The 24,522-nt window shown below is 45.0% G+C and overlaps 1 protein-coding gene across 1 annotated transcript; it reads left to right on the top strand.

Annotated features, from left to right (window-relative positions):
• Positions 1-6,392: 6,392 nt before the first annotated feature.
• Positions 6,393-22,096, top strand: pcdh10a (protocadherin 10a). Its single transcript, XM_070926763.1, has 4 exons — positions 6,393-8,939; positions 10,089-10,147; positions 10,736-10,842; positions 21,648-22,096. Exons 1-4 carry the CDS (start codon positions 6,393-6,395, stop codon positions 22,094-22,096), a joined length of 3,162 nt encoding a protein of 1,053 aa, XP_070782864.1.
• Positions 22,097-24,522: the final 2,426 nt, after the last annotated feature.

Genomic DNA, 24,522 nt, shown 5'->3' on the forward strand with positions numbered 1-24,522 from the left:
GCCCCAGCAGGCAGCTGTTTTCAGCGAAAAACTACAAACATCATACAGACTTGGTTAGCAATTAGCTGGCGAATGTAACGCAGCATTGAGCATTGAGCCAGACATTTCCATCAGGAGTTGGGTGGGGGCCAAAAACAGAGCTAAAAGGGGAGGATTTACATTGATCAGGTGGCCAGAAACACCACTCCAAATGAATGCTATTGTTGCGCCTTGTCTGCCGGATATTAGTTTGCTAACACATTTACTGTGTTAACTATAAGGTATGTCCGTTTTGTGTTTACAGTGTGTTCTGCTGCCCCCAGTGAGTTCCACCCATTTATTTTAAAAAGGTTTAGCACCTTTTGACAGGACAGATTTTTTTTAAATATGACTTAATTGTCATAAAAATCCTGCTTTACATTGTAACTACCTGCGCGCACTTGTTTTATTCTGTGTCATTTGCCCTTGCTTGCTCTGCTTATATCGCATAAAGTTTGTGTCCGTCATCGCTTTAAATGACACCAGCTTTCTTTATGGACTGGGTTTCTTTTATCATTATTTTTTTAGCATCGTGCCAAGATGCAAGAGTTGAAAATGATCTTGTGGACAGTTACTGATGTATTTACAGAAATGGTGATGGATTCTCTCTGTGAAAATAAACCAATTACCTAAAGTAGCATCAGCTTCATCTTCTTCTCTTCTCCCTCTCCCTCCTCTTCCATTTCTTATCAGCACCATTCACCGCTGTCATGCCCAGACCCCAGATCGCCATCACTCCACCCCCCTTTTTCCCTCACCTCCCCTCGTCTCACTTTAACACCTCAACCTCCCGAGGCCCCTGTTCCTCCATCCATACCGCCGTTCCCTCACGCTGTCTCGCTCATCCTGTCCTAATCTACTGTCCACTCCTTCCTTTGAGCCCCCATCTCTCCATCCTTCCTTCCTCCCACCCCTTGCTTTTTCTCCCCACCACTCCCTTCGCTACCCCTCCATCCATCAGACTGAGTAATGGCCATCAGGGCAGGGAGTCACCCTGCAGCTGTCTGGGACAGACACTGATCACACACACAGTCACTTTGGGCTGAGGGCACAGCCATCCATTTTGTACATGGTCGCGTCCGGCTCACAGCCCACTGTACTTTCTGGGCTGAAGCAATTACAGGAGCCCAAATGGCACACATGAGGCTGACCACACTCATTTGAGGGTAAAGGGCGAATATATTGTGCTTTTTAATACACAGCTGTATCCCCACTGTTTATGTACATTTGGCTTTCTGGCCCATTGAGATGGCTGAAGCAAGGAGCGGGACAGTTATTAACAAGCAAATTGTATTTGCTGTTTATTGATCAGTTTTCTTCTCAGCCTTGATTATTGCAACAATGAGAGGGATTGACTCCGGTGTCCACATTTACATTGTTTGTTTATTGACCTATTCTGTTCTCTCTTACGGTGTTTCCCAGCTTTTACGACTCTGGGGCTTCAGTGAGCCAGTGAGTTAAAATCACAGAAATTAACAAGGTTCTTTTCTTTCTGCACTGATTACCAAGAGTACATTTAAAACCAGGCATGGAATAATTTTCCTGAGTAGTGATTGTGCTCTTAAATCCCAACAACACAGACTTCTGTTGACATATTGAAAGGGACAACACCGTCCCTTTACTAGGTTGTCATTGGGCCACAACTCAGTTCTACTGCGGCCTCGGAAGTGCTGTTTTTAAGCAGTGGCTGGGTACAGGCCTATCGAAGGGCACTGTAATAGGCTTGAGGTATATCCTTTGGGTTCTAACCCCCTTAATGATATCTTAATTGCCTTTTTGTTCATATTATGAAATTTTAATGGCCTGCTGAGCTTTTACCTACAGACCAGCCTTAGTCCGTTAGCCCCTCACATCATGGCCACTTATGATATCATTTGTCAAAAATTATGTCCCATTTGTCATTTTGGAGCCACTAAATTATAAATGCGGCAACAGTGAGAGGAGAATGACCACTGATGTTCTTCCTCATGAGAAAACAACCATGAAGCGGAGCCAAACCAAAACCGTTTTCGTTTTGTTGAATATATATTTGTTATGCTAACATGAATTTATATCGTGTAGACTCATCAGTGGAAAGTAGCATTGCGCTAATCTAAAGACCATTTAAAGGAATAGTGCAACATTTGGGGAAACATGCGTATTCACGTTGAGGATCAGTACCACTCTCATATCTGTCCGGTAAATATGAAGCTACAGCCAGTAGCTTAGATTAGAATTAAGGCTGGAAACAGCAGGCCCGACTCCGGCCAAAGATAAAACAATCTGCTTTCCAGCACCTGTAAAGCTCACTAATAGACCTTTTTCACAACAGACATTTTGGCTTTTTGACATAGCAGCAAAAGCGCAGGTGTAATTGATAACATTAAAAAAACAACTGCATTCCATTTAGGTGAACTTGTTCCAAGGTCCTGGTATTGTGCATCTACCTGTAAAGGCTTACTGGGACACAAGTCTGCTGTGTAAAAGGTCCACTAACATGTGCCAGTAGGCAGAATTATTTTTTACCTCAGGATAGAGCCAGGCCAGCTGTTTCCCCCCCCGGTTCCTTTATGCTAAATTAGCCAGGATAGCTGGCTCCTGGCTGTATAGCTTCACTTTTTACGGACAGATATGAGAGTGGTATCAACCTTCTGTGATTAAGGGCGTTTCCCAAAATGTCAAACTCTTTCTTTAAGCGAGGTTCAAGTATAAATGAATAATGTGATAAGACTACAGTGGGGTATTTGCTAATATTAGTGCCTGTTTCAGTGAAGATCTGCTTGCACGTCTTTCAACTGAGAACCACTGAAAGTCTTAAAAGCCCTCGACGTTGATTACAGTAGCTGTCCTCTCAAGACTGTGGACAGACTTTTGTTGATTGACATGTCCTTCACTCTACCTGGGAAATATTACACCTTTTCTACACTTACGGGCCTTTTTTCACAGGAGCCATTTTGACATGTCACAGTAGGAAAAGCACAGGTGTAGATAATGAAATTAATGCTTGCTGAATTCCATTTAGCCGCTCCGGCTCTCTGTCACACTGTCATCGAGCCATTGTTAATGTTATTAGTAACACCTGGGCTTTCCCTGCTATTACAACTCAAAATGCCTGCTGTGAAAAAAAAGGCAGCTCGTGCAAAGAGTTTGGTGACTTCAGTGTAGCTCCGCCAAAGATCAAACTGAGCAGAGGTCAAGTCAGCCGCAGTGACTAGAAACACCTGTGGGCGTGTGCGGGGCCTTAGAGGCTGTAAAGTTAAATTAAAAGGAAATGAAGAGATTCAGGATTTCTTCTCCAAAACTATAATCTTTGTCAGTGTGGATAATTATTTGAAGCAGTATATAGACCATTACGTAAAGTGATCAAAATGTACAGAATATATCAGTTTAATGAAAATAGAAATTTAAATGTGTGAGATTTTGGTGTGTAGTCAAATAGTTATTAGGCAGGTTTGGTGGCACTGGGGGAATCTGGATTCATGACCTCTTGTATTTCTACAATCCTGGCTATGGCTCTCATCGGAGGAACACAGAGGGGACAAAACATGGAAGTAGAGGAAACAGTAGTGGCAGTAAATAGGAAGGTAACTAAGTATGTTTACTCAAGTACTGTACTTAAGTACAATTTTGATGCACTTTACTTGACTGTTGCATGTTATACTTCTACCCCACTACATTTCGGTGGAGACTACATTTTCTTGATACATAAAGTTACATTGCACATTCAGATTTTACATACAAAAAGCCATGATCCGTTTCAATCCATTTTAAAACAGGTGTTGTTAAATTACGGAACTGTAGTTAACAACTGGCTCGGCCAACTACAGCAGCAAAATGAAACTCGCACATTGTCAGTGTCATGTAATAATATTCCAGTAATAGTGGGGCCTTTTATCTACATAACAACTGTCAGTACATGTACCTATTCTCTTACTTATGTACGTCAATGCAGGACCTTTGCTTGTAAAGGAGTATTTTTACACTGTGGTATTGCTATTTTTACTGATAGGCCAGGTGAAGGATCTGAACACTTCTCATAGCGTCAAAAGAAATTACAATTACATATTGCACATATTTTATTTTGTTCATATAATAATGATAAAAAAAAATAAAAAGATGTCTATGTTCTTGTGAAATATATATATTTATACTTTTGTAAATGAAAAGTGTTCTGCTTCATTTCTGTTGCTGTGTGTCAACATGCCGACTTGTATTCAGAAGCAACATAAAAAGTAGGAGAAAAAAAAGTATCCGGCACTAATGAAGTTCACCACTTTTCACCAATGAAACAAAGCCCCTGCACCGGTGAGCGGAAACCAGCGTCCAGGTTCCTGCGGCCCCCTCCTCACCTCCAGGAATGTGGAGAAAGAAAGCGGGCGCGAGACGCGAGGGGGCGACGTTGGTCTCTGCAACACCCTGACAGAGAGAGGGAGGGGGAGAGAGGGAGGGGGGGGAGAGAGAGAGAGAGAGAGAGGACGAGGGGAGCCGCTGCGCGCTCTGCTCCGAGATCCGACTCCAGTGTCAGCTCGATTCAGTCACACATCCTCGGCTCAGACATGGGTGGAAATCCATCTAACGTCTCCTCTTTGTTTCTCCTGACTTGTATGGCGAGATGCAGAATCGCGTATCACTCGCTGTTTAATCCGCCGCACAATGGGCACGTCGCTTTGCATTACGGCCGATATTGTTGCGCCCCGTCTATTACACTTGGAATTAGAGATTTATGCCAATTAGTTTCAATTACGCTCTTTTTCATCTTTTTTTTTTATTTTTTTTTTTATTATCATCATCACCCTCCGAACGGCGCGCACCCCCACTATTTTGCGTCGCCCCTCGCAACCCATACCATTTGCATATTTAATTTATGTTTTATGAATTAAATTAGCGCGTGATGCAACTAGCGTTACAGTTAAGGGCCAGCATGTGAGGGGGGTTAATGACGAGGATGGGAAGATAGGGGAACTAATAGGCTCCAGGCTATTAGCAACACGGTGGGACTAAAGAATGACGCTTCATTACGCTGAATTAAAGTAACTCATGTGTGATCCGGCTCTGATGGAGCCTTGTATCATACTGATGCTCACTACCAAACAACACTGGAGATATTACTTTATTTAAAATGTTTTGTCCCCCCCCCGTTGTGCGTTCATCTGAGAGAGAGAGAGAGAGAGAGAGAGAGAGAGAGGATGGCCGTGGCGCTGTTGGGTATTGCGTCACTAGCTATCTTTACTTGCGCAGGCTCTTTACATGGTGGTCTTTGGCTGTGGGCATCCTTTGCTACACTCTGACTCATGCGTTGGTATTAGAGCAGAGCTTTAGTAGCAAACTGTTGAAATAATTGCGTCAAGGGCAACCATGGGAGGGTCATGGTGCTTTATTTAGCGACTTGTCACACTGGGGAGAAGAAAAAAAAAAAAAAAAAAAAACCCCACTCATGATCAGAAAACATAAAGTTTTTTGTTTTTTTTTCCTCCCCCAATGTTTCAGATATACCAGCATCCCCACAGCAGCTGCAATATAATCTGCACGCAGCCCCGCCGATGCCAACTGTCGCCCGCTATTATTCGACTTTCTTAATTCACTGGATGTGTAAAACATTTAATTTCCCTGCTACAACTGAGGCTGGGCCCGGAGGAGAGGAGAGCAGCGGCACTTAACTGGTTTTGTTATGAGGGCCCGATGTGTGCTCTGGCTGGCGTCGCGGAGCCCCAATCAGGTGCCATTACACCCGGTGTTTGAGAATACCATTGGCTGGTGGGGAAAGGAGCTGTGCGCAAAACCATCCCCGCTGCTCGCACTCGCCTTACAGAAGCCGAGCTGAGAACATCATCCGCTTTGAGCGCTTAGGCGCAGTGATTACATCCTCACAGAGAGAGATAGAGAGAAAGTCCTGTTATTCGCCGGCATTTATTTAGAAGTTGCATTTGTTATAGGTTTCGGCGGTGCGTTAAGAAGGAGTTTTTGTTTTCTTCTCCCACCCCCACCCCCCTCACCTCCCCTTTTGCTCGTGTGGAATTTCCTATGTTGTTGTGTGACTTTGTGTGAAGAAGGGGCAGTCTGTTCTGTGCACAGGGAGTGTTGGCTATGCGTCCTGGCTCCAGCCTGCAATGTTTGCGCTGACGCCAAAACTCACAGACCGGTGCAGAATTGATTAAAACAGAGAAGCTCGGATCAAATGGCTGCGCTTCTCACAGCTGAAACGACACAATGTTCCACTGACCCGAGGCAGAGGAGAGGAATTTCGGAATCGGACAGCCTTGTTGCTGTTTATTTCACTGCCTTTTTACGGACAGAGGAAATGGGAAATGCTCATTTCTTGTGAGAAAAAGGAATAACACTTTCCCCCCCCCCCCCCTTTTTTTTCTTTCGTCTTGAAGTGCAATTTGTGAGAGGAGATGATTTGGTTGATTTTCCTGCTCTCCATCCTGGATGGAGCTGTCTCCCAGCTGCACTACTCCGTGCCGGAGGAGCAGGAGCCTGGCTCTGTGGTTGGGAATATCGCAGAGGATTTGGGGCTGGACATTACCAAACTTTCCGCTCGCCGCTTTCAGACGGTGCCTAGTTCACGAACACCTTATCTGGAGGTGAACTTGGAGAACGGCGCGCTCGTGGTGAAGGAGAAAATTGACCGGGAAGAAATCTGTAAGCAGACCATCCCGTGCCTATTGCACCTGGAGGTGTTTCTGGAGAACCCGCTGGAGCTCTTTCGCGTGGAGATTGAGGTGATGGATATCAACGACAATCCGCCCAGCTTTACCGAGACAGATATTTCCGTGGAGATATCGGAGAGCGCCATACCCGGGACCCGTTTCCCGGTGGAGAACGCCTTCGACCCTGACGTGGGCACAAACGCGCTCAGCACATATGCCATAACAAATAATAACTATTTTTACCTTGACGTGCAGACGCAGAGCGACGGGAACAAGTTCGCGGAGCTGGTGCTGGAGAAGCCGCTGGACAGGGAGCAGCAGGCGGTGCACCGCTACGTGCTGACGGCGGTGGATGGGGGCATCCCGCAGCGGACCGGGACGGCTCTCCTCGTCGTTAAAGTTCTGGACTCTAATGATAACGCGCCCACCTTTGACCAGTCTGTGTACTCCGTGAACCTGCGGGAAAACTCTCCCGTGGGCACCCTGGTCATCCAGCTCAACGCCACGGATGTTGACGAGGGACAAAACGGGGAAATAGTTTATTCTTTCAGCAGTCATAACGCCCCGCGGATAAAGGACTTATTCAACATTGATGCCAGAACAGGCAGGATAGAGGTGGCGGGCGAGGTGGACTATGAAGAGAGCAACACGCACCAGATTTACGTCCAGGCTAAAGACATGGGGGCCAATGCGGTCCCCGCGCACTGCAAAGTGCTGGTCAAACTCACGGACGTGAACGACAACACACCGGAGATCGGTTTCAGCACTGTGACTGAATCCGTGAGCGAGCAGGACGCCCCGGGCACCGTGATCGCCCTTTTTAGCGTCTCAGACCGGGACTCTGGCGAGAACGGACACATGAGCTGCGAGATATTGGGAGACGTCCCTTTCAAGCTGAAATCGTCGTTCAAAAACTACTACACCATCGTGACAGACGGACCGCTGGACAGGGAGAACACAGATTCCTACACCATCACCGTGGTGGCCAAAGACAAAGGTCAGCCCTCGCTCGCCACCAGCAAGTCCATTAAAGTGCACGTCTCCGACGAGAACGACAACGCGCCCCGTTTTACGCAGGCTGTTTATGATGTGTATGTGACTGAGAATAATGTGCCAGGTGCTTTCATTCACGCCGTGAGCGCTTTGGACCCTGATATAGGACAGAACGCTCTTATTACTTACTCCATATTGGAGTGTGACATACAGGGCATGTCCGTGGACACGTACGTGTCCATAAACCAGGACACCGGCTACCTTTACGCGCTGCGCTCGTTCGATTACGAGCAGCTGAAGGAGTTTAGCTTCATGGTCCAGGCTAAGGACTCTGGTGCTGCTGAGCTCTTCTCCAACGCCACTGTAAATGTGATCATAGTTGACCAAAACGACAACGCCCCCACTGTAATAGCCCCCATCGGCAAAAACGGCACAGCCAAAGAGCACCTGCCGCGCTCCGCGGAGCCCGGCTACCTGGTGACGCGCATTGTAGCCATGGATGCGGATGATGGCGAGAACGCACGGCTGTCCTACAGCATCCTGCGGGGCAACGAGATGGGGATGTTCCGCATGGACTGGAGGACTGGGGAGCTGAGGACAGCCCGCAGGATCTCTCCCAAGCGGGACCCGCAGGGCTACTACGACCTGCTGATCGAAGTGAGGGACCACGGGCAGCCCCCTCTGTCCTCCTCGGCGAGTGTGAGCGTGATGTTAGTGGACAGCGTGGTCGAAGGCCGCAGCGGGGATCGCGGCTCGGCCTCCAAGGCAAAGGAGACCTCCCTTGACCTCACCCTCATCCTCATCATCGCTTTGGGCTCCGTGTCCTTCATCTTCCTCCTGGCCATGATCGTGCTGGCCGTGCGCTGCCAAAAGGACAAGAAGCTCAACCTGTACACGTGCCTGCTGGCCGGTGACTGCTGCCTGTGTTGCGGCTCGTGCTGCAGCAGGCAGGCTCGCGGCCGGAAACAGAAGAAGCTGAGCAAATCCGACATCATGTTAGTTCAGAGCACCAACGTGACGTCAGGGGTCGGGCCCGTGGGGCAGGTACCCGTGGAGGAGTCTGGTGTGGGCGGCGTGGGAGGGGGCTTCGGCTCCCACCACCACCAGAACCAGAACTCCTACTGCTACCAGGTGTGTCTGACACCGGAGTCCGCCAAAACGGATCTGATGTTCCTCAAACCGTGCAGCCCCTCCCGCAGCGCTGACACGGATCACACCAACCCCTGCGGCGCCATAGTCACAGGTTACAGTGACCAACAACCGGACATCATATCCAATGGCAGCATTCTCTCTAACGAGGTAAGAGCCGCCTGGATCAGCTCTTGTCGCCCGGGGCTCCACTTAACTCCCTATCAGATGTATTTAAAGCGCCCAATAAACCGCGATTTAAAGGGGCTAACCTCATTCTAAAGATCCCCCAGAAATCAACAGCTGTGTCTGCTTCATGTCAAAGTGTGTTATTATCCATTCGGGTCACGCGCAGCAAAAGTCTGCGAGAGGGTGGAGGAAGTGGCATCTCCTATTGGCTTGTTCTGCTCACTGGCCTTTAATCATCGTCATGCGTAATGGCGATTGGACACGTCAATTGTTAAATCTCATGTGGCCTCTTGGTTTCAGATCGGCCGCAGGAGGCTGAGCGTGGCAGAGACTCGGAGCACAAAGTGCTGAGAATGTTCTTCTTAGTTTTAGCTTTTTTAAAAAAAAAATTCAAAACCAGCAGGCTTTGAATATCTCTGGCTGACCTGTATGGCAAAGGTGTGGCTGTTGGAGTAACTGAGTCCAGATAATGTAGATATTTGATCATTACAGCGAAGGGGGAACATGACACATACAGACACTCATCAGAAACTCAGAAGGTAGGGGAGCAGAAGGGAGCATTTCCTTTGGTCACACCGGCAGCCTCCGTCAGCCTCCGTCAGCTGGCCCAGCAATGTGCACCTGATAGATTGTTCTCAGGTTATGAAGTGTTGATGACAGATATCACCAGAAGAAGGGAGGAGTTTTGTGTTCAGCCCGCGCGCTCTGGTCTGGGAGATGTGGAGTTGGGGTGGGGGGTGGGGGGGCTTCTTTTTTTTGTTTTTTGTTGATTGCGGTGTGGCTGGAGTGGAGCCAGACAGCCAGTCACAGCCTTGCCTTTGCTGTGCGTTAAGTATTCCGTGCACGACCCAGCACGCCAGCACCGTGAACAAAGGTTGTTCAGTTTCAGCGTCGGGCGGCTCAATCATTTACGCATTCAATCGCCTCCCTAACCCACTCTCCTCTCGCCCACTCGCTCACAAAGTGGATGCGCGCACCGTCGACACCCCGCCTCGTGCTGCCACAGCTTCTGCTAATACAGTTACATGTTGGGCAGCCAGTGTATGCATACCTGGCCAGGTCTTATGCATTCACTAATGTGTCTGTTTGGCATTGAAAGTGATCAAATGTGTGTTTCTGTGGCTTCTCCAGACAAAACACCAGCGAGCAGAACTCGGCTATCTTGTGGACAGACCCAGACGTGTCAACAGGTAGTTTAAAAGCACACACACACACACACACACACACACACACACACCATATTATTACCAATGTGCAAAACCTAGTGAGCCACATACCACCCACCATCAGAGGACCTGTAACATCCAATAGGCCTCACGGAACCACAACCTATTCACATATCAATAAAATTGAATATTGCACACATCAGTGTGAATCCTGTATATTCCGCATCGTTAATTGCGGCTTTGAGAGGCTACATGGTTCCCAATGTATCCATAACGTTCATCTTCAATTTGGCATCAGTCCCATAACTGACAGAGCAGCGCCTATTAAAGCTCTAATGCTGGATTTCATTACATGCCATGTGTAACATCCAATTTAGACTCTTGACGGCCACCGTGACTGCATTAATGGAGTGTTGATTTCTGATCCCCCCTCCCCAACCCCCGTCTCTCTCTCTCTCTCTGCCCCTCATTTAATCCGCCCCCTCTCCTCTTCATCTTCCCCTCTCCAATGCCGCATCTTGACCTCTTTCTCTGACCCCGCTGCGTTATTTTCATACCTCTGTCTCCCTTTTCTCTGACTCGACTGTCTGTGCCCACCCCCCCTTCTCCCAGTTCGGCATTCCAAGAAGCAGACATCGTCAGCTCCAAAGACAGTGGTCATGGCGACAGCGAACAGGGGGACAGTGACCACGATGCCACCAACCGGGGTCACTCGGCCGGTGAGTCCCCACACACACACACACACACACACACACACATCATATAATTACACTGTCATTTCAGTGCCCCCCCCCCTTCCCTCGTCTCTTTCCATAGTGTGTGTTTGCGATTGTGAATGGGATAATGCTGAATTGTTGGTGCGGACCGGTGACTTTTAATTTCCTTAATTTGAGAGTGTGCGAAGGCCCGGGCCCCCGACGTTGCCTGCTGGCTGGCTGGCATGAACAGGCCCCTGAGGTGTTGATTGTATTTCACACCCAGGCGAAAGGGAGGAAATATGGGGAAATCTCTTCTTTTTTTAAGATTGTTCTGTTCCCCTTCTCTCTGTCTAACCCTGCTGCTGTTTCCACCGAGTGGTGCTGAAAGGACAGCGACTCGCAGCGAGGCAGTGCGAGTCCTGTAGCGCCTTCGTGGCACAAATCAATAGGTTCACTCAAGTGGAGGGAAAAGGCATGGAGGCTAAATGGATATAATGAGATGCATTTCAATCAGCCTCGCGGTCGGTGTGTTGTACTGTCTTTGTTGCTTATGGATTCAGCAGATGGAGCACGTGAGCAGCTTTGTTTATGTTAGCCAGATCTGTGGAGCTTTGGGTTAAGTTAAGGTGAAGGTAAAATGTTGGAATTAGGGAACATTTCCCCACTCTCACTCTCACTCTCACTTCAGGTTTATTTACCGTCTCTCATTTCTCCTTTCGCTCTTTACAGTGCAGTAGATTTTTTTTAGACAAGGATTTAAGTCTTATCATAAGCCTCCCCCTTGTTCTCTCTAAGATTGTATTAGGTTAGTACCTGTTTATTGATCAAAGTGGAGTCAGACAAAAAGTGGAGCAATACAAAATCTCATTTCATATTGAATTGCCCTTTTCCTTCTGAGGGATTGTTCCACACGGCTCGCGTAAGACCCCTGTCTAGACCGGAGCCTGCCAAATATCATATCAGTGCTGGGAATACAAATAGAGCAGATTAGATAGGTGTTGTAGGATAGTGAATGGTCCTCATCAGGCTCCACGGTGTTTGACATTATTAATGAACCAAGCCAAAATAGAGAGCCAATATGCAGCAGTGGTAGTGTCACTCCCTGCCCTCGCTGATGAAACAGGCAGGGAAGGTCAAACCGTGCGAGACTGGAATGCAGAATTGGGAGAAAGCCAAAAGGCTCACTCCTCTATTTGTCAAGAATTGTTTTGGTGAAATAAATATTAACATGGATGTTTAAACATACATCTTCTGCCGGAATGTGATCCGTGAATATCCGGAAAAGCACAGTCATGCAGAGTTCGGCTTGTTTTGTTTTGGGTTTTTAAAAAAAACAAAAAACATTTTCTACTGAACAGACCAGAGATGGAGACATACAAGAGAGAGTATGGATTGTATGAATATGTGATATGCATCTTAACCTATTCATCTAGACAGCTAACCCCCAGTAAGGAATCGGCCCTGACATTAATGTTCTGACCCGTAACTGCATTTTAACACTTATTTTATGTGCAGTACTGCCTTGAATTTCTTCTCGCCGGTTACAGGACCACATTTATGAACCAATAACATGTTTCCTCGGCTTTATTTGGCTCCGAGCATGCTCATTTGGCACTGGCCTGGCGGAGTGTACCCAGTTGGTGCTGTGCTCAGTATTTCATACGAGGAAACCAACATTTGTTCCTCTTGTTGGATTTAGAAGGGAACAGCTTACCACTCCATGGGAGGTAATATCACACGACTGGTATTTCGGAGAGAGGGACACTTGAGTTTCACTGTCTTCTGTAAATAACAAAACCAGACAGACTGTGTGTGTGTGTGTGTGGGGGTGTGGGTGTGGGTGTAAAGGTATACCATTGTCTGATTGAACATGTAGGCGTATACATAATACCTGCATGTAATTTGCTTGTGTGCGTGTGTGTTTTGAGTAGCAGAAAACGAGGCTAGGGTGAAGATGTCTGTGTTGAAAAGGAGTTTTCCTTTGAGACGGTGCTCTGGGAAGCTTAAATAAGATTCAGTTTGAGAAGAGAGAGTGGTAGCTAGTGCCTGGCACTCTGCCAGGTGTACATTGCCTCTATATAGGCACACACATTGCTCTTTTGTCTCCACGTCTATGTGAGACTTCTTTTACTGTGTAAATATATAGGGATGAGAATGTTGCCAGTCGTTTCGTGGGTTGTATGCTATGTTTGTGTGTTATCGTGTGCACTCGCCTATAAGAGTTTTATGCGGAGTGTATGTTCCTCAGTTTTGCATAAAGGCGGTAGAGAGCCGAACTGAATAAGCCTGAGCCAAGACTGTGTATAGGCCAAGTGGATTCTTATGTATTTCTGCTGCGTTTGTGTGCATAACCAAATCTGTGTGTGCACATGCGTACACACACATATGTTAAGCTTGCATGGACAGTATTTATATTTGCGTTCTGTGTGTGTGTGTGTGTGTGTGTGTGTTTGACACACGCATATTCTCTTCCAGGGTTTGTGGCAGGGTCTCATCCTTCATTCTGTCTCCCCCACACGTTGGCTCTCCGCAACACTCGGCTGATCAGTAATTCATTTCTAGAACCTTTGCATAGCAATTATCAAAGGAGGGTTAGAGGCAAGGTTTCCTCACGGGACCGCGCGGCGCACTCTCCCTTTTGGTGCACCTCGGAATATTTCAAATCAAGGGAAAACCATTTCCAGTTGGCATATCATCAACTACACCTGCCGTAGCTTCCCGCTCGGCCGCTCGTCTGACACTTTAGAAAATAAGTCTCCTGACGTGGTTTTAAATCAAAGGGACACTGCCTGCGAGGCTGGGATATCAGCAGATACCTTAAAAAAAGTGGGCAAATGGCTTTTCTGAGAGCAGCGTGTCTCGAGTGAGGCACCGGCGCGTCAGGAGCCTAAGCACTATTGATTGACTACCACACCCCTTACCTCCACACACCCCGTTTTGTGTTAGGTTGATTCAAATTAACACTGTTTCCTCATTATTTCTCGCATCATCCTAATAGGAGGTGGTAGCAGGAGTGAGCAAGCAAAACAAAAAAAAAGGCGACAGATAAGAGAGGATAAAATATTCATCAGTGAAAAAAAAAACGTGGCATCTCAGGAACCTTCGATCAGCTGTGGAAGGCTGCGTGACGGGTGGGAGACTGGAAACGATCATTATCATGACGTTTGTTTTGGTGAGAACAACAGCCGTGACAAATGGGACAATTAAATCACTGTGGCAACGGTGTATTAGATGGCTGATTATGAATTAGTGGCGGGCACCGTGTTGCAGTTTCCCATGTCAGTGAGCTGTCAGAGGGATTTAGCATGCAAGGTTTTGAAACACCCTCCTCCTCTCAGGCCCTAGATATGATCCATGAGACCAAAAAGAATGTCGCAGGTTTATTTCAAAAGCTCACCTAATGAAAAAAGAAAGAGAATTGCTCAGCGTGTCGGAAAAGAAGTCGAAAAAAGGCTCACCGCTCACAAAAGAGAGTAAAGTTCCTTACATAGTAATACAAAAAAAGCAGAAAAAGGAACGGAAAACCTTTCAGTCTAGAAAACATCTTCTTTTGTAGACAGAAGAGTAACACCAGACTAACAATTATTGTTGGGTCAAGTGTTTTGTCTATTACGTGTCAGAAAATAGTTGTAGAAAATAAAATAGCTTCCTTTGTCCAACCAACAGTCCAAAGGTATTCAGTTTACTATTATGTAAGACAAAGATGAGCAGCACATCCTTGCATGTAAAAAGATGGAACCAGCAAATGCTTTGCATGGAAAATGACTCAAATTAAAGAAGGACACAATCATTCAATAAGGAGTATTGAGACCAGAACGCTTCCTAAAGTGTACGACGCCTAAAAGGGGGTGACATTGTTAAAATGCACGGGAAGGAAATGTTCACACTCTTCAAAAGCCACTTCCAGGAAATAACATAAACGAGAGGAAAGTGTCTCAATGTGACATGAAAAAGTGAAAATCTATGACAGTAAATAGGATAAAAACATTGCCTCATTAAAAAAATCAATTTGCATTTTGCCTGTAACAGGTGGAGATGTCACCACTTCTTCTAAACTGACTGCCTTGTTTAATGTCAATAAACGCCACTGCAGAGAAAGGGAAAGATCAATCCGTTTGATTAACTAATTGACTGGACCACTTCGATTCCTGCAACATGTCTTTCTTATCTGAAACTAAGCATGTAAAAAAAATAAAAATCTCTCATCTCTTTTTATAACATGGCTTAAGGGAGATGGAGGAGCAAATTCACTTCAAATGAATCAGCCCATAGTTAGAGCGTGTAATGAAATGATTACCAATACACTGGAACATCTTGTCGAGTGATGAATGTGAATAGCCTTTGCTTTCTGAATGAACTGAATAGCAAATGAAGTGTTCCCAACCTTGGAATGGATGAAAAGGAGGACACAAGCCTTCTTCATCTTCAGTACCAGTACATGTGAATATGTCTCAAATCTGCTGAAAACATGATCAAAAAGTGAAAAAAGATGTGCTCTCGTTGTTTCAAACAGGGGCCTTGGACATTTATTACTGCAGCTGTACGTGAGGCAGTAAGACTAATGGACATCCCAGTAAAGTCCTGGGAGTCATAAACATGCTTTGGCCATGAGTAACACACATATCATCCTTTCTGCCCAGAGACTTAACGTCAGTGAACATCTGCTGCCAAACCTCCTACAAAGAAATTGCAAAATATAATATATGATATATGTATTATATAGATATGTGTCGGTAATGCTTAAAGTAAGCTCAGCTGTTGGGTAATCTGAATCAATTCAATGCTAATGTGATACAGAACATAAACTACATCACTTTTGTGCACATTTGTGTCACATAAGTACATGAGCATGCATTCTGGCAACAGGTTGAAAGGAGAATGAGGAGAATGGTTTTGTAGCATAGGCCACTAATAAGAACGTTGTTCTCACCAAGGTAACTGCTGTTTCCCCGTGACTTTCAGTTTTCCTTCCAGATAAAGTGATTTGAATCACTGATTCCAACTCGATCGGCATGCATTGTTCCTGTTGCAACTAGCTAGCTAACATGAATGAATAACATAAAAGGCCTAATGTATGTGCTCTCATATCCAGAAATTAGACTAGGCAACTTTTATTTTTGTGGTAATAAACACCCCATTGGCCTGCCTGTAGGAAAGTTGTAACCTGAAAATAGTACCGTCAGGAGGTCTCGGTATCGGCCTAAACATTGCTTGCGTGTAAGAAATTGTACGGTCAAGACTATTTATTATAGCTCGCCGCATTCAAAGAGTAGACTAAGTGATGAAAAGCGTACAAACCAGAGATCAATAATCAGTGCTCATCCAAAACCTTTGCTTTAACAATATATAAGGGGCGTTATTAATCAAACAGACACTGTTAGGGCAAGCGGCCATCTTGGCTCTCCTTCCCAGCCCAGTTGCCATGTAACCAACATCGAAAATGGTAGCTGCCTCTCAGAGACTCGGAACAATTTCTCGGTCTGTCATTACTGGATATGGCGGGAGCCATCTTGCCCTTTTTTTGGCCCTGGGAGGTCTCTGGTTTACTCATCACAGCCTCACTGGCCAACTCGTGTAAGGAAGCTATGCTACTCCCCTGCCGTCCTGAGCTGCTGTCAAAATATTGACGTTTCGTGTCTGCATTCTCTCCGGAACCGCGGAGGACAAGATGAAAAACAGAGGTATGGATAGAAGACACCCTCTACCTGGGGGACGAGGAGTGTTTTTATTTTCTTTAGAGAAAAAGAGATAAAAAGAGCAGAAGAAACAGGCAAAGAGGATTAAATATGAAAGAAAATAACAAGGGAGAGACGCAGAAAGAGGGAAAGAGACACAGAGGGATGGAGTGCAGGGAGGGAACGACTGCAAACCTGAGTGCAGCAGATATATATATACCCCCCCAAAGTGAATTCAAACATGGGGCTCGTGTTTTCCCAGGATTTGTTTTCCCTCATTCCCCCACTCCCAGTTGCTGGATGTATGTCAGGCAGCGCAATTAGTCAAATCACAACGACGTGGGATTTCGGAAACACTCCAGAAAGAAAAAAAAAAAGAAAAAAGAACAGAAGTGCTGATTGCTTATTAGCAAGTAGATTGTGTTTGCATTGTGTAGCATCGTTTACGTCTCTCCCTGGGTGTGTGCAGTGTGTGTGTGTGTGTGTGTGTGTGTGTGTGTGTGTGTTCTTCCTGCCTGATGAGGTCACGATGAGAGATAGGGCTGCTGGCAGGGCCTGTCATTGCCAGTCACTGTTTCGGTTGTTGTTTTGCTTCCTGCCCGAGGAAGAAAAGGTGCTTCACGGGGATAAACAGCCACTGGGTGTCATGTGGTGTCATGGCTTGTCTGTCTGCTTGCTTGTGTGCATTTACATATCTCCACGTTAAAGAGAGTATTTTTAAGCACGCCTGTGTTTGCAAACATATGTGTTGATGTCGCTGTTTTTTAAGAGTGAGCCGGCAGGCAAAAAAAAAATATATATATATATATATCACTGAGTAGTTTGGAAGCTAGTGACAAGAGTTTCTCCAAGCCTGATATACGGTAAACAGCGACTGCTGCAGACTATATTTACACATCATCTCCAGAGTACAATGTGCTCCTTAACCTGCTTAATAATATACTGTGATAAAATACGGAACAAGCTGAGATTTCTCTTAATCCTTCGACATGAACTCTGTGTCTCTATCTGTGTGTGCTTTCGGCACACCTGCATGTGTGTTTGGTTTTGCACCTGCGCTTCAGTCCTTCTGCTGATTTCTTGGCACATTTAGAAGCGCGTGCGTTGCGGCTACCGAACGTTTTATCCGCACAACAGCACAGAGATGATTGGAGGGCTCTGAGGTCAACACCCTCGTGTGTCCGAGGAGGAAATTCATTTTCGAAATGTCCATTAAAAGACTAAAGACTAACTATGGTGGGAATTAACAGAAATGCCATGATTTCAATGCCCCCCAACCTTTAAAGACAGACATAAATATACATTCACTCCAGGGGTGAATCTGAGGGTAAATGCAAGTAAACGCGGCTCTAAACCTGAATTAGCATTTGCACAGGTCTTCCAGAGTAGCTTTCCCTGGTTGCTGCTCTTGTGGGACATTTTGTTTGGTTTCTTTTCTTGATCACAGAGCTGCCATTGGCCCACAACCCACACGTGCCAGGTGGTGATAAAAACAAACGAACCCTTTGGCATGGGGCTGGGCGATATAGCTGAAAAATGCATCATGATGAAATATTTAATTTCCATTCATATTGATAATTATTGATAATGTTGAATTTTGTTCATAAAGACCAGGAGTAAAAAGGTTGAAAATCAACCACTTTATTTTGAATTTAACTGTTAAAGGATTGGCTGTTTGCGTGTCACTCACAGCTCCGTAATCAAGGCATATGAAAGGCTGTTAATGAGCCAGGGCGTATTCCTTATGTGCTTTCATGGCGGTTTGCATTTAATACATTTCAGTGAAACTATCAAACTATTTTCTTATTCTTATGGAAACATAACATAACAGACCAAACCGTCAAACACGATATGTTAAATAAAATACTAAGAAAGTAGCTGTCAGCCCTTATATGGAGCTATTTCCCCTCAATCCCTGTTTTTTTCTGCCGTTTTACTCAGAACAGTTTAACAGCTGGTTGTAGGCCCCACATATCCCACAGGAAAACAAGACTGCTGTTAATCCTTGGCTGATAATAATTTTATCACATTTTAAGCAGAATTTTACATTAACACTTTTCTTACATTCTCTACATTTATTTTAATTTTTTTTTATGAATTATTAAACTGGGATAGGCTCCAGCTTCACATGACCCTGAACAGTTAGATAAGAGGGTTGAGATATTTTAAATGATAGGGTTAAAGTACATAAAAGCTAATGTTTAATAGGAGGTTTTTCTGTTTCTGGTACTTGGATGAAAGTCTTCTCCCTCTCTGCCCACCTCTGTGTAACCCCTCTCCCGTCTCCATCTGCGAGGCCCAGGTCTCCCCCTGTCTTTTCTGGCCATTGCTCTTTCCATCTGCGATGGCCTAGGTCTCCCCTCTCCTTCCTTATGGCTCCTGCAGTCTTGCTGCTTCTCCTGCCTGCTGTCCCTGTCTGTGAAGTCTGCGACTCCCCCGTCTGTTTGGCCCTGGCTGTCCCTTGTCTGTGAGCCTCACGTCTCCTCCGGCTCTCTGGCCACTGCGCAGTCTTTGTTGCCTGTCTCGCTCCCCATGAGGCCTGAATTAGCAACAAGATTAGATCCACACAATGCACACATACACAGAAAACAGAATCAGCCACAGTGGTGGGGCTTAGACAATGTGTCGACAGTGCTGTTGTTAATAATACATGGTATTTACATGTGCAGTAGAGGACATTTGCGGTTAGAATAACTTGTGAAATTGTAGTAAATTAAATCAAATCTATAAATGTTTTGCTTTTATGTTTAATAGCTGTTCTGGCACTGAATTATATTTAGAAGGCTTTTCAAAATGTGTGATCTTTAATACGATTCATTTTTCTGCCTGATTTCTTTCCTTTTGGTCTTCGATTTTTGGTTTCACAAGTTGGGGAGACAGGCAAAGGTAGCAGTAGAGGTAAAAACACAAAGAAACCCAAACTAAATATATTTATACACTATATAAGAATATAAGAATAAATCTACCTCCTCTTCCTCTGCTGGGGAAATCTTTAGTACAAGGAGCACTGTGCTTTACTGCCATATTTTACTCAAGTGTCCTTTTAGGAAAATATTAACTGTAACTAAAATGACAGATTTTCTTTTTTTTTTTTAAATCCAAGAAACATGCAGAGCAGATCATGGTACTTTTCTGCCCCTAATTTTGTCTGCAGGTATGTATGTAGCCTGACAGGCAAAACACAGGGGTTAAAATGTCAACCAAACACTTGCTGCAGCACTCACTGCTGCTCGTTGAGCTTATTGCTTTGAGCACTCGGTAGTAACTCCTCTCTTGTGTCATCTGGACCGTGGTGTCAGTCAGACACTGTTTAGAGAGGTTTCAGTAAGAAAATCAGTAAAAGTGAGCGGGACAAAAACAGGATGTCCCCTCCATCCAGAATGTTGTCATAAGACCAGTTGATATGATCTTACCGTGATAATGTAGTGTTTCCCATACACAGGTTCTTATCTTGACGCTTGTTTTTGTTTTAGGCTTGTTGGACTGGCATCAGATTGTTAGGAGCATGTCTGAGACCAGTCGAGCAGCATCCAACCTGACAGAACAAAACAAAGCAAAAGGGAACAATTTGACACTGTTGTCATGACCAGTGACACTTTCTCTGTATTTGCCCCTGTCACTGGAGATAAAGATAATCCATAATAATCTGTGACAGGCTGATATTTTGAGATTTAGTCTTAATATGCAGGGAGGGCAGAATGTGGACAGGACATGGATTTTTTTTTTTATTTCCTTAAAGCTGCAGGTAAAGCTGAAGCTGTAGTAGAAAAAACACAGATCTTTGCCATCTTATATTATGGCAGATAATATAAAATTATCATATTACATCATTAGGGCAGTTGTATTGATCTATTCTGATTATTAAAAGATATGCTCCCACCCCCCTTGTCTCGGTGTATAAATACTCTGCAGCCTAATATCTATTGATATGCACATGCTGACATTACATTGTTTGTGTGTGTGCGCAGCAGCTTGTACTAATAGAGGAACAGTGGCATTATCAGTCGAATGGATCAGTAGAATAGATCTGTGTAAGTGGACCCTTTTGATCTGAAACCCTCTCGGCCTCAGGGAATTCACGGACTACAGATTGTCCGCTTTCTTTGTTTCTCTCTCTCTCTCTCTCTCTCTCCTTTTCTGCCTCTCCTTCCTGATGTGTCGCTTTCCTCCCGTCACCCCGGACTGCTTCGATCCCGCCATTCCAGCGCTTTCCCACATTCTCGTGGCTTCACTGGAAAACCGGGAAAACCAAACCTCCAGTTTACACACGAGCAGAGAATGGCTGAAGAGTCTCATTACTATGATGACTCTGTTCACATCTCTTGTTCCTTTCTCTTCCCTTTTATAATCTCGCTCGTACTCCCCCCCCCCCCCCCCCCCTACCCCCCGTCCTCCTCTCTTTATTCTCTCTAAGAGAGAGTAATTAACATAACTGGTACCTCTTTCATACTGGTCGTGGGTGTGCGTGAGTGTGTGTGTGTGTGTTATTCTATTATATCATTTCAGATGTTAATTTAATCTTTTTTATGTTGATGTTTTGTTTTTGGCAGTAGCTCCGTGTCAATTACACACTTTGTCGGCTTGTATAGGGATGATTGACATTAGAGTGTGATTAAGCAGCATGTGAATATTTGGGTGCTTTTCGTGGCGCATATCTTTAGATAATTGTCGGGTTTTTTTGAGCGAGGATGATGGAATATGGATCCACATTTTGTCTCTTGGTGTTTGGGAATCAATTGTGAGTCTGAGGATGTTGATGTGGAGACGGGGTGAAATGTTTTTCGCAACACCACATCACTTTGATTGCACATTTCATTCGGAATGAATGAGGTGAGGAGGAAAACAAACAATTCGCTTCATCAATGTTGGCCTTGTCTCTTTGATGAATAGCTTTTGCTGCACTTTTTCTGCTTGCGACATTGGCAAATGATTGCTAACTTATGTTCTCTCTTCTGGTCTCTTTCTCTCATCTCCCCCTCCATCTTGTTTTTCCACTCCAAATATCCATACCACTTTCTCCTCTCATGCTCCCTCTCCTTATTTCCCTTTTACTTTATCCCTCATATCTTCCATCCACACTTCCACCTTTCCATCTCTCATGACTTCACCCCGCTTCCACTTTCCGTCCCTCAATCTGTATCCTCTCTGCAGGTGCTGACCTGTTCTCCAATTGCACGGAGGAGTGCAAGGCCCTGGGGCACTCCGATCGCTGCTGGATGCCGTCCTTCGTGCCGTCCGACGGGCGCCAGGGGCCGGACTACCGCAGCAACCTGCACGTCCCCGGCATGGACGCCACGCTGCCCGACACTGAGGTACCCTCCTCCGTCAACCTCTCCGACCAAGTCACCATGACCACGTCCGCCGCCTCGTCCAGCGATAGGTCATTCTCCACCTTTGGCAAGGACGGTCAAAGGTCACAGTCACACCACAGCCTTCACCATCACCTCCATCAGCAACAGCAGCAGTACAGCTCCAGCACGCTAGAGAGGAAAGAGTATGATAGGGGGACCCTACCGTACAAACCCACCTTTCTCTGTGAGTATCAGTATGAAAGTTCCCTGGGACCCTATGACTTTGGTCTGGTCCAGTACAGATACTAAGGGAGGGGACGATGAATCTTCCTCTTGATTCTGATCTGGACTCTTTATGTTGTTCATCAACTTTTATTTCTTCTATTTTTAAGGAGTTAATTAAAAAAATTATACAGCTTTATGTTTTGTTTGTTTATTTTTTTTTTTTTTGTAAATTATAATTTCTTTTATTGAATGTAAAATGTTGCTAATTGCTAACTCCCCTTCTCCAAAACCCACTTTGAAAAATTCTATCTAACCCCATCCTAACCCGAAATACTGTCTGTAATCATGTGACTTATTACAAAATAAACAAAATTGGAATTGGACTCGTGTTAAACTGCTGTGGCCCCTTTTTCTTTCTTTTTCGCTTTTGTCTAAATTCCCCTCTAAATCCCTCCCAATCAGCCTTTTTATCTGATGCTCATATAAGTAAAGGTCACCAACACAAGCACACTTCACATTGCTAATCTTGCCATCTTCACACACGTACAATTAAATAGAGAGGGAATATAAGATAGGTCATCTCATGTAGTAAAGGACATCTTTTTCCATTTGCTCAACATCAGAGCTTTGCTCGAGCACGATGACTTCCCTACTGAATAGCTTGAAAGGTGAAACACACAACCCACGCTGCTTCTTTTTCTCGAGGATTGAAGTCCATTTTGTTCTAAAAAGGAAGTCTCGAGTATCTACTTGCTTACTTGTGGATCGATACCTGACATAAAGACGGGTGGGTGAGGTGGGCTTGTCAACACTGAGGTTAAGATTCTTCCGTTGGAAAAGTCACGCACACAAGTTTTTTGTGCAAAAGAGGACTATTACAATACAAGGAAGGTTTAATTTGGCAACATATTGATATCCATTGGAGTGAAAGTGAGTTTCCAGCTTGCATTTCTAAAGAAGCAAAATGGGATTCTTCAGAAAAGGATGGCAGGACACTTCTTGCCGCTTTCAATTGCTTTCCAAGCTCCACATTACATGAATATTCTATTAGCTGTAAGAGTGGAGAATGGATTCGATATACACATTCAGTAGAGAAGTCATTTCCAGTCAAGTCACCACCATGTTAACCACCATCCTCCATGATACTGCATGCTGACTGTGGGCTGTCTCTCAGGTAAACGATGAGCGCCATAACCTGCTTTTTTCTTTTCTTTTCTTTTTTTTTTTTCTTCCTTGTTTGCGACTTAGCAAACAGAGCCAAGCAATCTTCCTCTTGCACATAAGGTCTGTGTGAAAAATAATTTGTATTTAGCCTTTAGGTGCTTTGCTCCAAATATAGCTGCCTGCGCGTCTGCTCATCTCGTCTGCCTCGCAGGGTTAGGATAAATGCACTCCATATTCGCTCAGTCCAAAACTCACAACTTTATTATATTTCATTTTACTTTTTTGATTTACGATTTCTCCCATTTTTCCTGGTCTGTTAAAATAAATTGACCCCGAGCTGCCACGGCAAAGGTTCTGTTGTTCATCAGTCTGTGAAAAATATGAGAATAGTCCCAGAGGCTGAGGCTCTATTAACCAATAGGCATCATGTTCCACTTTTAAAAATAGCACCGTATGCTACTACTGGCTACGGCAATGCTCTGATCACCAGGGTTGCCTTGATAAAGGGTTTATAAATGCTTAATGATCCATTTATAGATAATTAATGAAGCAATTAGTGCTCTGTGTATTTTCTATGCATGCATTATGTAGCCACCAAATTTTGAACATTTATTTTCGCTGATGGACATGTTTTTACCCAATTCCCAAATTAGTTTTACCATTATACTGCGAGGACCAGCCTTTAGGGTATATAAATAACTTCACAGAGAGTCCTTTGTGGCATGTATCCTTCAAGAGATGGTATTTCGGGCCGATTGTGTCACTAAAAAGTCTCAAGGGAAGGGGTGCCATTTGTCTTAACGAGTGTGTTCTCTGTCATTTCAGCCCGCAAAAGGATTTGCTAGCTCGTTCCACGTGGACCTGTCGGAGACAGCGTGAATTTGTGTACTAGACCACCAACACTGATGCTAGAGACAGCGAAATCAAACTAAACAAAAACAGCAACCTGGACAACAGCAACCTTGGTTAAGCTTCATTATCTTGGCTGGCGAACTGTAACGAAGCCTTGGCAGTGGTCACCGAGGGAGGAGGGGAGAAATAAATACTGAGTAGCTGTAAACCTCTAGATATCTGAGGAGCAATCCAAGGCCTTATTCCTCTCAGCAGGACTGAGACCGGGGCCACAATACTCAACATGTGAAAATTATAGTCATCAGCAGACAGAAGAGAGGAACTGAAACGAACAGAGGAATACAAAATAAGAAGAAGGGGGACCGATTAACTCACAGAGGTGGAGTCCTTTTTTTTTTGACTGAGGAGTTAGCCTCTAGAGATCTGTGTGTGCCTGTTTACATGAAGAAAAAAACTATTGTTTCTGTACAAACTTCAACCAATGTCACACGGAA

This window comes from Enoplosus armatus, chromosome 2 (genome assembly GCF_043641665.1).
Source record: "Enoplosus armatus isolate fEnoArm2 chromosome 2, fEnoArm2.hap1, whole genome shotgun sequence".
Taxonomy (NCBI): Eukaryota; Metazoa; Chordata; class Actinopteri; order Centrarchiformes; family Enoplosidae; genus Enoplosus; species Enoplosus armatus.